This window comes from Nelusetta ayraudi, unplaced genomic scaffold (genome assembly GCF_046127955.1).
Source record: "Nelusetta ayraudi isolate G7.1 ecotype Tasmania unplaced genomic scaffold, CSIRO-AGI_Nayr_v1 ptg000135l, whole genome shotgun sequence".
Taxonomy (NCBI): Eukaryota; Metazoa; Chordata; class Actinopteri; order Tetraodontiformes; family Monacanthidae; genus Nelusetta; species Nelusetta ayraudi.
In genome coordinates this window covers 5963562-5978537 of record NW_027466185.1, presented here as the reverse complement: position 1 = coordinate 5978537, position 14976 = coordinate 5963562, and the positions used below count along the sequence as shown (strand labels likewise).

At 38.9% G+C, this 14976-nt stretch overlaps 1 protein-coding gene across 1 annotated transcript; it reads left to right on the top strand.

The window, feature by feature from the left end:
* Window positions 1–1127: 1127 nt before the first annotated feature.
* sult4a1 (sulfotransferase family 4A, member 1) lies at window positions 1128–13623 on the top strand. Its single transcript, XM_076011669.1, has 7 exons — window positions 1128–1411; window positions 7273–7403; window positions 8805–8885; window positions 9986–10112; window positions 10205–10299; window positions 11722–11860; window positions 12953–13623. The coding sequence occupies exons 1-7, from the start codon at window positions 1243–1245 to the stop codon at window positions 13063–13065; spliced, it is 855 nt and encodes a 284-aa protein (XP_075867784.1). The 5' UTR covers window positions 1128–1242; the 3' UTR covers window positions 13066–13623.
* Window positions 13624–14976: the final 1353 nt, after the last annotated feature.

The window sequence follows — 14976 nt, the reverse complement described above, 5'->3', positions numbered from 1 at the left end:
AGCCAATCAGTGACAGGTGGTTCGGAACGGGACGTCACGGGTTCCTTGTAAGGGAAAACGCTGTAACAGTTTTTTATTTTTGGGATTCTCTCTGACGTATTTTAATGTCATTCATATAATTTCATTTCACGCACACAAAATGTCAAATTGATAATTTCTGTTGAATTAACTTGGTAAAATGTAACCCCTCGACACAACATGAGCACGTGCTAACAACAAACCTGGCCACTGTATGTCAACAATGTGACCTCAATGAGTTATAATGTTAAATAAAAGAATGTCATTTTGTTTGTGTGACAACTCAGTGTTAATCCAGGTTCCATAATTGTCAAGCTTTAATGGGTAATATGGGATATAATTTTACCAGATGTATTAAATAAACCCAAAACAATCCCAAATATCAAATAAATGACAAACAAAAAAACAACAACAACAAAAAAAAAAACAGCACACATTCCCACATTCACTGTAGCCTTTGGTGGACCAAACAATGAAAATCCACTGAGTAAACAAGGACATAATGGATATAATGCAATCTATCATTGCTGTGTAATGGGTATTGTCAAGTGACAAAGTAAATACAAAAGTCCTCAAATGTCCCTCTTGGAATTTCCTCTGTGTTGTTTTAATATTTCCTTAGTTGACAGTTTAGCAAATGGCACCAAGCAGTTTGTCCTCTTAATTATTCACTCATACAGTGTGGGAAGCAAAAGGGTTATATTTTCCAGGCATGGCAGACATTCACAGTCTACATTATATGTATATACATATACATATATTTAAACACATCCAGAATTACTTTTCACCAAATGCATTTTACACCTTACTATTACCGTAACATTTGTTTAGTGTGAGTGTTTATATGGATTTTTTTGTTTGTTTTTAAAGACACACGGTGTTATTCCAGCTCTATGGATGGCAGTGATGGCTATACCAGCCTATCATGACCGACGAGCGCATCCTCGGCTTCGACGCACTGATCTGGTCCTGATGCTGGCGTCCGTGCGCGCGCATTACGTCACCTCTCGCTCCTCTGATTGGCTCATTGAGTCAACTCGCCCTTCTCCTTGAGCATCATCGCCGACCGAAGGCAGGGGACGGGGCGGGGGAGGGGGCAAGCTCAAAACACAGCCTCGTCCCCTTCCGACGTCACTTCCATCACCGCTCATCACAAAACGGGGGTCGATAGAGAACTCTGGGGTGTTTTCGTTTTTTTGGGGGGGTGTCGGCTCGTGAGCGAGGATGGCCGAGAGCGAGGCAGACACGCCGAGCACTCCCATCGAGTTCGAGAGCAAATACTTCGAGTTCGACGGAGTGCGGCTGCCGCCCTTCTGCAGGGGGAAGATGGAGGAGATCGCCGACTTCTCCCTGAGAAGCAGCGACATCTGGATCGTCACCTACCCCAAGTCAGGTACGACTCGGCCCGTGCTTCTCTCGGCCCGTGCACGTCCACATCTCGCTGCGGGAGATATCAAGTTCTCGAATAATAAAGGCCAACAGCCAACCAGTGTTTCCCTTCTCCATCACCTGCATTGATTACGCATTTTTGTTGTTTTTGTGTTGAAATGGGCAAAATGTCCTAACGGGTCGTTTTAAGCAATTTTGGTGAATGTCTGGTTTGTGATTATTGTCATTTGTTGTGTGTTTTTGTGTGAACGTAGTGAAAACTAATGGGGGATCCTTATTAAAACACACCAACAACTACACGCGACAGATGATCTCTGTTTACGTTCGTCGCTACCTGCCTTTTGAAGGCCTCTCTGTCGCAAAGAATTGTCACATTAAGAAGCGACGAGTCCATTTCTCCTCCTATAATTGGCGTTTTTTTTTTCTCAGCAGCCGCCACGTTAGGTTCGATGTTTACATCTGCGGCGGATTTTGTTGCGCAATTCCTGAGCACCGCGCGCAGGGTGGGTCTGGTCACGTGACGAGCGTGGCTCGCCAATGGTGGTGCTGGTGGCGCATGCAGAGGAAATATTGATCCTCCATGCTGAGACGAAGCAGGAGACCCTCCTTAGGCGGCGAGGTGTGTGTGTGTGTGTGTGTGTGGGCGGGGGTCCCCAACCAACCAGGTAGCTACAGTAGCCCGCAAGGACCACATGAGTCGTTTCTGTTGCTATTCTTCTGTGATCACACTTTTATCTATATTCGAAATAAAATGATTAAAAATATTTTATTATACATGAAGTATAGTTTGGGTTGGTTGAACTGTCCGTATCTGTACCGTTAATAATTATAGTGAGAAATTAACAAGATGTTTGTCTTCACAGAGATGAGTAACATTAATAATAACATATAACTAAAGACAAACTGAGAAAATGTGTTATTTCAGGAGAGTGTAGCAAACTGGTTGCCCTTCAATTTCAATTTATTTAGCCTCTTGAGGTGCAGCATCTCATTTTCAAGGAGGTCCCACATACAAATAACACAAAGACATAAATTACAAAGATACACAAAACACAGTGCTCTCCAACTTACATATCCCACCACATCACATCACAGGCTTTCAAATACTATTTTCACAGTACATATATGCACACCTGCCAATCATATGTTCACGTAGCATTACAAATAAGCATCAAAATTAAACATCAAGAGCAACTGAAGGCAAGAAGTTTTAAAAAAAATAATAAATGAAATGAATAAAGAAAGAAATTATATCAAAAACACAAACAGTTTGTTCTGAATGGGAAAATAAATTTAGTCTAAAGAAGTGATGGACTTTAAAATGGACGGTAAATTGTTCCAATCGGATGGGGCTTTGTACCCGAATGACCTGCGACCCATTTATCTATGGATTTTTGGGACTGTGAAAAACAGATAGGCCATATGTCTAAGAGGATGTGGGAATGTAGATTGTATTAGAATTTGTTTTAAGTATGGTGGAGCAATGGTGAATACATTTCAAAGGAAACAAGGCCCAATGAAACTGGCGCCAGGGTTTAGGATGAAGCCAGTTGAGGGTATCATGCATGAGGCAGTGGTGAGTTCTGAATGGACATCTTAAGACAAACCTGCACAGTGAGTTATTGAGAATATAGTGGGGTTTGAGGATTGAATCAACTTTTTTTTTAGTCAACAATATCAGCATAATGGAGTTTGGGGAATATCAGTTGAGAGGTTCGTGTGACCCGGTAGCCATGAAGTAGCTCCCAGGTTCAGGGTGCCCTGGATTAGGGTGTCGGAATTCACTGTTGATCATCCCAACTGTCAAATAATACTTTGTGCCTTGATTTTTGACTGACAGCAGCACCTCATCAACCCCCCCTGCCCCCTTGTCCTTTATCTTCCTGAAAATGTCATCTTACACTGGCCGTGTGCAATGATGTCAATTCAACACTTGACATCTCAAATAATTGCATTTGGAATCTAGTTTTGGTTTTCAATAACTAATGCACAAAATCTGGAGCAGAGTTCTTCTCTTCTTCTTTCTTCCTCAGAGCATAACACACTTTAAAGTCAGTCACTTTTTTTTTCATATTTTAAATGGAACAAATGTCTGCAAGCACTTGCCCAGACATAAAGATGGCTTTATAACTGTAATTAGTCAAAGTCCAAAATAAACAAAAAAAACCCATGGTCATTGGGCATGACTGATTAAAATGCTTCACATTTATAGACCATTTAATTCTCGTACTTTATTTTGCGCTTCAGGTTGTGAAAGGAAGTGGAGCACTCAGCAAGTCCCACTTCTGGAAGAAGGAAAAGACGTAAAGACAACTTCTATAGCAATTCTAGACTGGAAGTGATTTTAACAACATTATGATTTCCACCCCAAACACGGTGGCAGTTTGTTGACCTCTTAGATCAGGCATGGACAAACTACGGCCCGGGGGCCACATGCAGCCCGTTAAGCTTTCTAATCCGGCCCTCTGAACTTGAAGAAATTATATTAACTTATATTAAGTAAGTCATACAATAGCTGTATTTCATCCAGTTTTTCAGTGTTTCAAGAGTCATTTCAATAAAGATCTAAACACCGTATGGTTTCGAAGACAGATATTCTGTTGTAATGCTTTTGTTCATTTTCAATGGACATGAAAGCATGTGTTTTTTACAAATCTCATTGTATATTTTTTCTCCTACGAGGTGGGTCACCAAAGCACTCAATCCATCTGTTGCTGCTATGGCCCCTCTGGCAAATTTTGGAACCCATTGTGGCCCACCAGTCAAACAGTTTGCCCACCCCTGTCTTCGATCCTGATATCCTGAATTCCCACCGGAAATAGGCCGTAAGCGTTGCAAACTTTAATTGCAAAGCTTTGATCTAATTGGGACTAAAGTCGGATCATTCAAAGTTATCGACAACACAACAAAGAGCCTGGTGATGCATTAACCTGCATGACATAAGATAATAACAACAACAGAGTCATAATCTAAATCAGTCATATCTTGCCAATTCTATTTCTATGCTCCGTTAACCAATATTGTTACACATTTGAGCATGTTTCCACAAATTGGTCACAGCTTGTTTTTTGTCTTTTTGTTGTTGAAAATTTCCCTTTATTTGCGCTTTTAACCACAACTGCACATCCTTCCTGCTGCTTTGACAGCTCAAAAAGTATTGCGTAAGAGCAGACACAGACACAAACCAGGCTAATGAACACGCGGCAAACTTTGTTTTTATTTTAACAAATAAGTAAGATGATATCAGAAAAAAAAAAAAATTCAAAACAAGATGCTGGTAAATTACCTGACACAAGAAGAGCCCGGTGTTTGTGTTACTCCTCATGTCTGCTACATGGAGAGCATGAGAGCGAACACGTGTCTGGCCACGTGGCGGAGATGCAGAGCTGCGATGCCATTAGCTGATGGTCTGGGTGAAAATGAGGCTCACAAGATTCTGTAAAAGAAAATTAAAAGAGAGAAAGGCCTTCGCTGTGTGTTTACAGGCTGATGGTGCTTCGTGCCTGCTCTGGTGTCGGCCATACGCCCAGTCATGGTTCCCCCTGGAACAACCCCTCTGCCCCCTCCCACACACAAGCAAGCCCACACTCTAATAATAGGCACAGACACAACAGAGAAGAGAATTCTGCTCTGTGGCAAGATTCTATTGTGTTTCCTGATACTCGTCCTCATAAAGAAATTGCACCGCATAATTGTTTTTTAATAGATTTTTTTCAATTTCACGTTCAGTTTTCAAAACCCATAGATCTATTACATGTCAAATGTAGTTTGGCCCTAAACTTAGCTGCCGTGATTATTTTTTTTAAATAAAGGTGTATAAAACCGAGCCTGTGTTTAATAAACCAATAAGTCAGGCTTTGTTATCACTAATTACCTTCACTATTTTATAGAACTGTTGTGCAAACTGTAGGCACACTGATTCACGTTTCTTTCGTGTTCACTTTTCGGACATGATAACAGCATGATTTGATTTGTATTTTGTTTCTATGAATGAGCCAAAGCCCAAAGCCATGGTCAATAATCCCATATAAGAGCTACAACACAATGTTTGAATTCTTTCCTGGTTGATGTACAATTTAAGAAAGTGAAGATGCTCGGGCATATGTTCCTGATATAAAGAGGAGTGTATCTTGAGCATTTTATTTACTTAATCATTGGTTTGTCATTCTTCAGAAAGTAAGAGCAATTTTTGATATGAATGATATGATGGTTGTGTGATTCAAACGGCTACCTTTTTTTTTTTTTTTTTAAACAACAACAACAACAACAACAACAACAAAACAAATATGATGTTTTTCTTTCAATGCGTATTGTACATCTCTGGTTCTACTTGTATTACTCGCATTGCAATCGCTCATCGCTCATTGAATAAGTTGTCGGCTGACTTCACCTGGCAGTCATTTCATCATTTTCAGCTGAAAGTTGTCAGTTTAATTCAATTTCTCGGAGGCACTGGTTGTTGCATTACTCAAAGTGATTAGTGAGCAGTGGGTTACAAAATATGACTGACACGTCAAAAGAGACTTTTGGATGAATTTAAGATTTCAGATGGATTTTATTGAGCCCCCAGTGGAAATTCCTAAAGAATTGATCACTTTGTTTTGACATGCAGTCAACCTAGTCCCCACTCTTCCTTTTGTTAAACACAACTATTTTTCATTTTTTTAAGAAAAGATACAGCAAAGTGCCCCAACGGTTTACGGACTATGGGAGTGACGTGACGTGACATTACCACATACCCTACCACACAATGCAACTGCTATAAAAGCATGTGGTCTGGCAGTGATATAAGAAGAAAAACCCTTCTAAATGATTTCAAACCATGCAAAATTGATTGTCTGTGGATAAAGAGATGAAACCAATACAATTCCCTCCATGACAAAACAATGATTTTCAGTTTCAGGTTTTACAGTGTGTCAGTGTGTGAGACCTATTAAGAGGTTTAATTTTACTTTGTATCAAAAAAGTTTTTTTTTATTGTTTTTGTTTTTGGTGGATTCGTACGGAAGCGTATTGCATTCACTTGGCAAATAAAAAAATCTCTGTTTTTCAGTGTAATTATTTCTTATCTTTTTTTCCAGCCTTGTTTTTCGTGCAAATTTCTTTCCGCCCTATTTTGCCGAGTTTAGAGGAAACAAGGAAACAATGGCATCCATTCTTTCATTGAGAGCTAGATATCATGGAAGCAAACATGGCCAGCTTGTTCAGTTCAATCAAATTCTATTTTGACACGGGTTTAAGACACTGGGAAATAGTCCTGTCTTTAAGTGACATAGATGGCATTACAATCAGTTTATCAACTTTACGTAGGCATCTGAGGACTTTGCGGTTGTTTCGAAGGAAAGCCCATTCAGATATTCTCGACATCGCAATGTTTCTCTGGGATCAATTGGATAAATATGGCATGCTCCATGGATACAAAATGATGCATTTGAAGTGCATTCAGACTGGCTACGAGCACATCCATGCCGTAGAGTCACCTGTCTTCTGTTTTCACGCGGGATTTCAAAATAAAAAAAAAACAGGGCGGAAAAAAATTAGCACGAAAAACAGGGCAAAAAAAAAAAAAAAAAAATTAACATGAAAAACAGGGCAGAAAAAAATTAGCACGAAAAACTGGGCTGGATAAAAAATAGCACGAAAAACAGAAATAAACTGAAAAACAGATATCTCTTTTTATTTGCCAAGTGAATTCAATACGCTTCCGTAAATCCGAGAACCAAAACTAACAAATTTTAATTGATTAAAATTCCCAGTCCAGCCACCCAGTTTTCCCAAATAGGACATTTATTGTTAAAACATGTTTTTTTTCCCATCGTTCCTTTTCTGCCTGTCAGTTGAAGTGATTCTGTCTTTCCTTTCCAGGGACCAGTTTACTTCAGGAGATTGTTTATCTTGTGAGTCAAGGTGCGGACCCAGATGAGATCGGCCTCATGAACATTGACGAACAGTTGCCCGTCCTGGAGTACCCCCAGCCAGGCCTGGACATCATACAGGTAACACAGGGGGGTTCAGCAGGTGACCATCTAGGTTGCGCTCGACAGAATCTTGGCTTCGATCATTGGAGATGATGACAGAACCAAAAGTTTGATAGCACCCACGAGAGGGAACTCTCTATTCAGTAGATTACGCCAAAGGATTTATCACATATTGTTCTTCAAATCATGCTGACCATCTATCAATAGTCTGTACTTGTTTAGGAGAAGTGGACGCCTTTTTATTATAATCAGTCAAAACACCATAAATTACTTCTTGAATCTCAGTATAACCCAGAGACCATGTCATAAGAAATATTTCATGTGGAACTATTCTCAATTTGACCCTCTATTTAATTTTAAACCATTCATCCATTGCTGTTCCATCCCATTTGTCTGATCTGTGACAGTTATAAGATTCGCCAAAGTCATCGTAGCACTTGAAGATTTAAGGACCTTTTAAACTATCTTCAGTATCCAATTGCCTCAAGTTAATTTTCAACTTCTTTGCAAATTGCCACTTAATTGAAGTGCTAACGCAATCAATCAATCAACGGACCAATCAAATGTAGGCCAAATTTTGCCCTTTCTACCTTTAAACCCTTCAATCAGTTTTTTCCAGGAAGTGAAGAAAAACAAATAAAAACTTTGAGGCAACAGCACCAGCCAGCCGATGAAGATTTTGTTAATTACAGCTGCAGCTACAGAGAGCGTGACCGGGCTGAAGAACTTTGATGCTTGCATGGGACCAATTGGGTCGGTGGGAGAGGGATATGCTGATGAACTTGTGTAGGGTGGTTTGGTGCGATAGGGAGGAAGAGAGGCACACACAAAAAACAAATAACATCTGCAAGAGTGAATGAAGGAATCGATTAAAAACAAAGCAATGCGATAACTCAATCAGTCAAGGCGTTAAATCAAATCCAGCGGAGTCAATTCATCAAATCAAATGAGAAAAGCCACAGGTTCCTCCAGGGCAGAGACAGAGGTTTGCAGAGGGAACACCTCTAAATATTTATTAATGTACAGACGCATGTACATTTATGTTGCATGATGTGACGGGATGAGGGATAAGGCCAGCTGATGAGATATATGATGAGCCACCACCACCACGCGTGAGAAAGTGTTCCTGGGCTGAACCAAAGCGACTCAGACGCTACTCTTTGCTTCCGATGACTCACCGAGCTGACTCAAATAAATTGGATCAGCTGCTTGTGTGACTAGGGGCAATTTCTTTGTCAATGTGGGCCCTATGAAAAAAAAAGGTCAAACAGTGTTGCGGCGCAGCCAAGAAGAGCGCCTCTCATGTTCTCATGTCCAAAAAAATCACAGCCTGGATGGAGGAAAACTGCCTTTGTTCATTCACGTTTCTTCTTCTGGCCATCTTTAAAAGAAATGACTACTTTCTGTCTCTCTCTTCAGGAACTGACGTCCCCTCGTTTAATCAAAAGCCATCTGCCTTATCGGTTCCTCCCCACAGCCCTGCATAACGGAGAGGCCAAGGTCAGACTCCTCTATCTGCTTTATATACATTTACATTTAAACGCAAACTGCATCCACTTATTTTATTGTTAAATTGATCTCAGTAATTATGGCAGTATTGTATATATATGTATATATATATATATATATGTATGTATATATATATATATATATATATATATATATATATATATATATATATATATATATATATATATATATATATATATATACACATATATATATATATGTATATATATATATATATATATATATATATATATATATATATGTACATATATATATATATGTATACATACGTATAATAAAAAAAAAAAATCATGATTCTAAAATCAGAGAGACACTCAGATGTGATTGCCATCAAATCTCAATTGTAAGTCCGCACTAGTTTTGAGACAGATAGTGGCAAATTCAACCAGAGCCAGACAAAGGATTAGATAGGTTACATAGGAAAACAACATTTCTTTAAACAATCCATTGTAATTGCTGTCAAGTTCATTTTTTGTATTGTTCTTAGTTCTGCCATAATCTCGTTTTCCAACTTTTGATCTATCTATCTATCTATCTATCTATCTATCTATCTATCTATCTATCTATCTATCTATCTATCTATCTATCTATCTTTCATATCTATCTATCTATCTGTCTATCTATCTATCTTTCATATCTATCTATCTATCTATCTATCTATCTATCTATCTATCTTTCATATCTATCTATCTATCTATCTATCTATCTATCTATCTGTCTATCTATCTATCTATCTTTCATATCTATCTTTCACTCTTAACGTGCAATTGCATTAAAGTTACATGTTTCTCAGAAAACTAGGTAGCAGTTTAGGTAGCAATTGATTCTTGATTTGTAAGCACATCTACAGTATTATGTTTCCTGATTGTGCATTTACACTTAATGAGGGATTAAGTAGGTTTAAGGTTTGGATTAGGCTACCCTATTGGTTTTTATTCATGTTCATTTTCACATTTTCACATTCTTCTGGACTCAATCCTTAGGACATCTTTTAGTGTTTGTCCCTGGTTCTCCTGACTACAACAGGGCAGAGTTTTAGGCAACAATCCAGTATTGTGTGTGTCCTCCAGGTGATCTACATGGCCCGTAACCCGAAGGACCTGGTGGTGTCCTACTACCAGTTCCACCGCTCTCTGAGGACCATGAGCTACAGGGGAACCTTCCAGGAGTTCTGCCGCCGCTTCATGAACGACAAATGTAAATGGTCTAGCCTCTGGATCTAAATCGGTGCTCGTATTTTACCCTCATGTGTCAGCCGTCTCTCTCTGTGCCCTCATGTTTCCCCACAGTGGGATATGGCTCCTGGTTTGAACACGTGCAGGAATTCTGGGAACACCGCATGGACTCAAATGTCCTCTTCCTGAAGTATGAAGACATGTACAAGGTGGCCACTTAACGTTCTCTTATTTACATGGCACATGAGTCAGTTCTTGTCTTAGGACATCAGTAACATCACATTTAGTCCACCCTAAATTAATGCAACTCATATTACCCTCAATATGACACTGAGGTTTGAGAATCCATAGAGAATCACACTCACACATTACATCACCTTCATATAGGCGACCTGGTTGAGCAAAACTTAGTTCCAGGAGCATTTAAATCACAATTAAGACTGATACCACTGATACTGGTGGTGTAGAGCAAGGCAAGTACTTTTCAAGATTTGAAAACTAACAAATTTTGTTTGACAAATGTATTTTTTTTTTCCTCACAACAAAACTGCATTGATCGGTGTTGAAATATATAAACAATTGTGATTAAAACAAAGATGAAGAGATGATTTGTTGCTTAGACGTGCAGTTCCTTCAGTGTACTGTTGGAGGACTGGAACTGAGCTTTACTTACTACTAACTTGCAACCCAGTCTCTTCTCCAAATTCAGGAAAATATGTGCAGTCACTGATGAAGTAATACAATTTATATTTATTTCAAAAAGGAGTCTTCTGCAAAAAATACAAACATAGCTCATTCAAGTTGTGCTAAAAATCTTGAACATATAGTGTTCACTATATTCAGAAAGTTGAGAGAAACAGATAAAAGTATGTCTTACTTGGTGTGAAAGGGCCAGAAGTTTTTTTTTTTTTTTTTTTTCAGAGCCAACAAGTCATAAGCACACTTTGACTATAAACAGTTTTGCCTGAAGCACAAGCTTTGTACATAATGGATCGATAGTGTTTCTATTTAATGGATTTAGATCCCCCTCCTTTTTGTACTGTCTGAACATCTGAGCTGTGGGCAGCTGAAAGCCTTCAGCTACTCATGTGAGTTTGGTAAAAGCTGAAGTCACTGATTATATGTGTATGCCATCTGTAGTGTACAAAGCAGCAATGTATCAGTGTGATTTACAATTTATTTACCTTTGATAAAATCACCACTTTTTGATGAAACAAACAACTCAAACTATGAAAATCCTGCATTTATCCCTCATTTTCTGATTTGATACAACCTGACATTGTTGATTTATAAACCCACAAGTGTTCAGACAGCCTGTTTGCAGACCTGGGTTTGCTTCCAGCTCATATCACATGTCTGTGCTGCACACTGATTACATGTAGTGTAGGGGTGGAACATACTGTACATATGTCTATATAACCCCATGAACTGATAACCTACATTTCAAGACAGTATGTACTGTATACAGAGGCGTGCCTTTTGTCTGTACATTAGGCCAGTATACCCTGTGTACCCTGTGCACCTTCAGAACACTGCGTTCACACCAGCGGATGGATACTTTTTGAACATATTTCCTAGTATTTCATGAATTGATGCCTTTTCTTACTGTAATCTTCTCCCCAATCACACAGGATGTGGGGACGTTTGTGGGGCAGCTGTCCCGCTTCCTGGGTGTTACCTGCGATAAGGCTCAGCTCGAGAGCTTAGTGGAGAGTTGCAACCAGCTCATCGAGCAGTGCTCCAACTCGGAGGCACTCTCGGTCTGCAGGGGTGAGTGAGAGATGAGATGAAAGACACAGCAAACAGCCCTTCACAATGGCTTCCTAAATTTGACCAAGAAACAACAACAAACAACAAAATAGAAAGAAAAAAATGACAGAGCCCCTCAAGGCGTTAGAAGCACTTTGTCAATTGAGGACAGACGTGTTTTCAAGTCTAAAGTGAAGTTTGAATTTGAATTGGAGTCTGGGGATTAAACTTTATTTTTGAAATCGCTAATATTGAAATGCTAACATACCCAGGTACCGCCAAAGAGTGTTAGAAAGCTATTCAATGAATGATAATGAATGAAAGGTGCATTCAATCTACCAATTTCCTCGATAATAATATAAAGACCAATGGATGTGTTAGTTGTATAGTCATATATGGGAGTGACCTCAGGTCATTGACCTCTCAAGTGATCTTTCAGCTTTTGACACAAGCGGCGTCCTCGATAGGAATACATGTACATTTGTGCCCTCTTTTTACTTTGAGACATAATATTTTAAACACACGACATAATACCCTCGGTTTAGTTTGCTGAAACTCATAGAGTCCCGTTTACTGTTCTTAGAGGTTTTTTTTCAATACCCAGTTTAGTATGATTATACTACCCCCATGTGGCTACATGCTGACACTACACACTAGACATGCTAGCGTTTTCCACACAAACTAGCACCTGAACTTACTTTAGTATTTCTTTTATTTAATTTCTTTAAATGACTTTTCACTCCTCAGTTGATTCCATTTGTTGTTCTGTCATCTATTTTTTTGTATTTGTCTTTTCTGTTTTCCAACCCTTTATGTTGTAGTGCATGGGAGACTGGTGTCTGGTGTTCTTATACCCTTAACACACAGCTGACAGTCAGTCTGAGCTGTCACACACACACACCTCAGCAGGTGAGTCACAAGTACTGTGGGCAAAGCATTTTTTTCTCTTCATGTCAATTAAAAATGGAAATGAGTCCATTAGCTTATGCTTACGGCTGTGATAAAAAAAACAACAACAACCCCCCCCAAAAATAAATAAAATAAAAATAAAAGAAATTAGACATTTGTTAATCATTAACAATAAGATATTATTACCATGTGCTCCCCCTGCAGGCCGCCTGGGACTCTGGAAGGATGTCTTCACAGTGTCCATGAACGACAAGTTTGAAAGTGTCTACAGGCAAAAGATGGGCAAGTCTGACCTGACCTTTGACTTCGGCGTCTGAGGAGCAACCTCACCTCCATATACTGCTCCACCACTTTCCAAACCACACATCTGCAACTGACAAGTGCACAGGTCCACACAAATCCAATCCTTACACTTAAAAATGAACACTATAGTGGAGTTACTTAAAAAGAAAAGAAAAAAAGAAAAGACTTCCCAGAATGCACTCTGTCAACAGCTCATCACAGATTCTGCCGTGGTGGGCCTGCATTCATGAAAATATTCTTATCAGCAAACCAGCCTGAGCTCCTACCATCACAGTGTGTTCCCACTGCTTTGTATAGATATGTGTATATATATAAAAACCAAGTGTTGACTGTTCTAGATTTTTCTCAGAGCCTGACCCTTAATTATGTCAGGGAGTTGTCAACAAATATGTATATTGCGAGCGCCTGAAAATGAGACGAGAAAATAAGAAAAGGAAAAGTACATTCTCATGTTTTCCCTGCAGCAAAAAACACATCGCGCAGACCAACAAGCTAAAATGGCTTTGTTACAAAATGTGTACACCTGTAGGACTTGTAGAAACCAAAGTTGTAAAAAAAAAATGGAGTGAAATGGAGTGTGTCTAAATGGAAACGGTCCAAAAACTCAAATTCAGCTTATTTGCTCACATTAGCTTCACCAAATGAGGCAGTTACGTTTGCAAGACTATCCAGCATTTCAGGCAACCTTGAATCGTTAAAAACATTTTACGTTGAGAAGTATCTATTTATATTATAACAGTCAAAATTCAGTGCTTGGAGATGTTGGTCCAAAAACACACAGATCTTGATTCTTTAAATAATCAATCAGTCTGTAGGTTTGGTGCTCACAGTGATTTTTTGGCAAGATATACAATCAAGATGAGGAAATGGATAAAAAAAACAACACTCTTTTGACTCTTAGAAGCATGGAAAAATACTGTACGTATGAATGCATCTTCAAGACAGCAGACATTGATAAAACAGACTCATCTTCAGTGGTTTATTCTTTATTCTGTGTCCCATGCGCTGTCTGTTTAACACCTGCTGTAGGCTTTGTGAGCATTGGTAACAAACTGGAAAACCCAATATGTTTTTTTTTTTTTTTTTTTCTCCCATTTTCACTGGGTGGAGGCTTCAGCACCACAGTGAAAAATAACCAGTGTAGACATGGCCAATACTGTGATTTTAAGGTTTGGGTCTCATGCTATACATGTGTGAATATTTGTAATAAATTGACTTTATTTATATTGTGTATTGACACTAAACATGATATTCCTTACATTCCTTACATGTAACTGTCAAGCTGTGCTCTGCCTCTCAGTAAACGATAACGTCTGTCAAGAATTCGAGGTTTCCAGGAAAACACCTAGTCTGAGCTTTAGTGCTGCACATTTTCAGTGAAGGTAAATAATAAAGGCTGCAATCAGCTCGAAGGTCTAAGCTCCAGTGCTATGCAGACATATATATATATTTTCTGAAAATATCTTTTTTGGATTGCACCAGTGTCATTACCACTGGTGCAATGCGATCATCCATGTTCAATATCTTGAGGTGTACACCTTGCCAGTGATCATCATGACGACCCTCACATGATCATGGATTCATCAGAATTGTTTGGGACTCTTGGTTTAGTAGGATACCAGAAAATGTAAGAACTGCAGCAACAACTCTACAGATCTACTGATCTAACAGATCAGGGTTTTTTTTGTTTTTTTTTTGAGGCCTAAGCATCTTACGATGTGGCTTTCTTCAGCGCCATTGAATTATAAGTTGCCAAAGGTAATATTGCATATTTTATTGAAATAAATAACATATAATAGCCAATCCGTATTTTATTTCAGAATTGGCTTACATGTCGAACTTTTTGAGACCAGTGCAAATAAAAGCTGGTTGGCTCAGACAGTCACTCATCCTTTAATGTTCTATGACTATTTGACAGTGAGAAG

What these genes read in the sequence shown, in the direction of transcription:
- sult4a1 (XM_076011669.1), top strand. Translation starts at nt 1,243, where the DNA reads ATGGCCGAGAGCGAGGCAGACACGCCGAGCACTCCCATCGAGTTCGAG. An exon ending in TGCATAACGGAGAGGCCAAG is followed by an intron (nt 8,886 to 9,985) that starts GTCAGACTCCTC and finishes TGTGTCCTCCAG; the next exon opens with GTGATCTACATGGCCCGTAA. An exon ending in GGCACTCTCGGTCTGCAGGG is followed by an intron (nt 11,861 to 12,952) that starts GTGAGTGAGAGA and finishes CTCCCCCTGCAG; the next exon opens with GCCGCCTGGGACTCTGGAAG.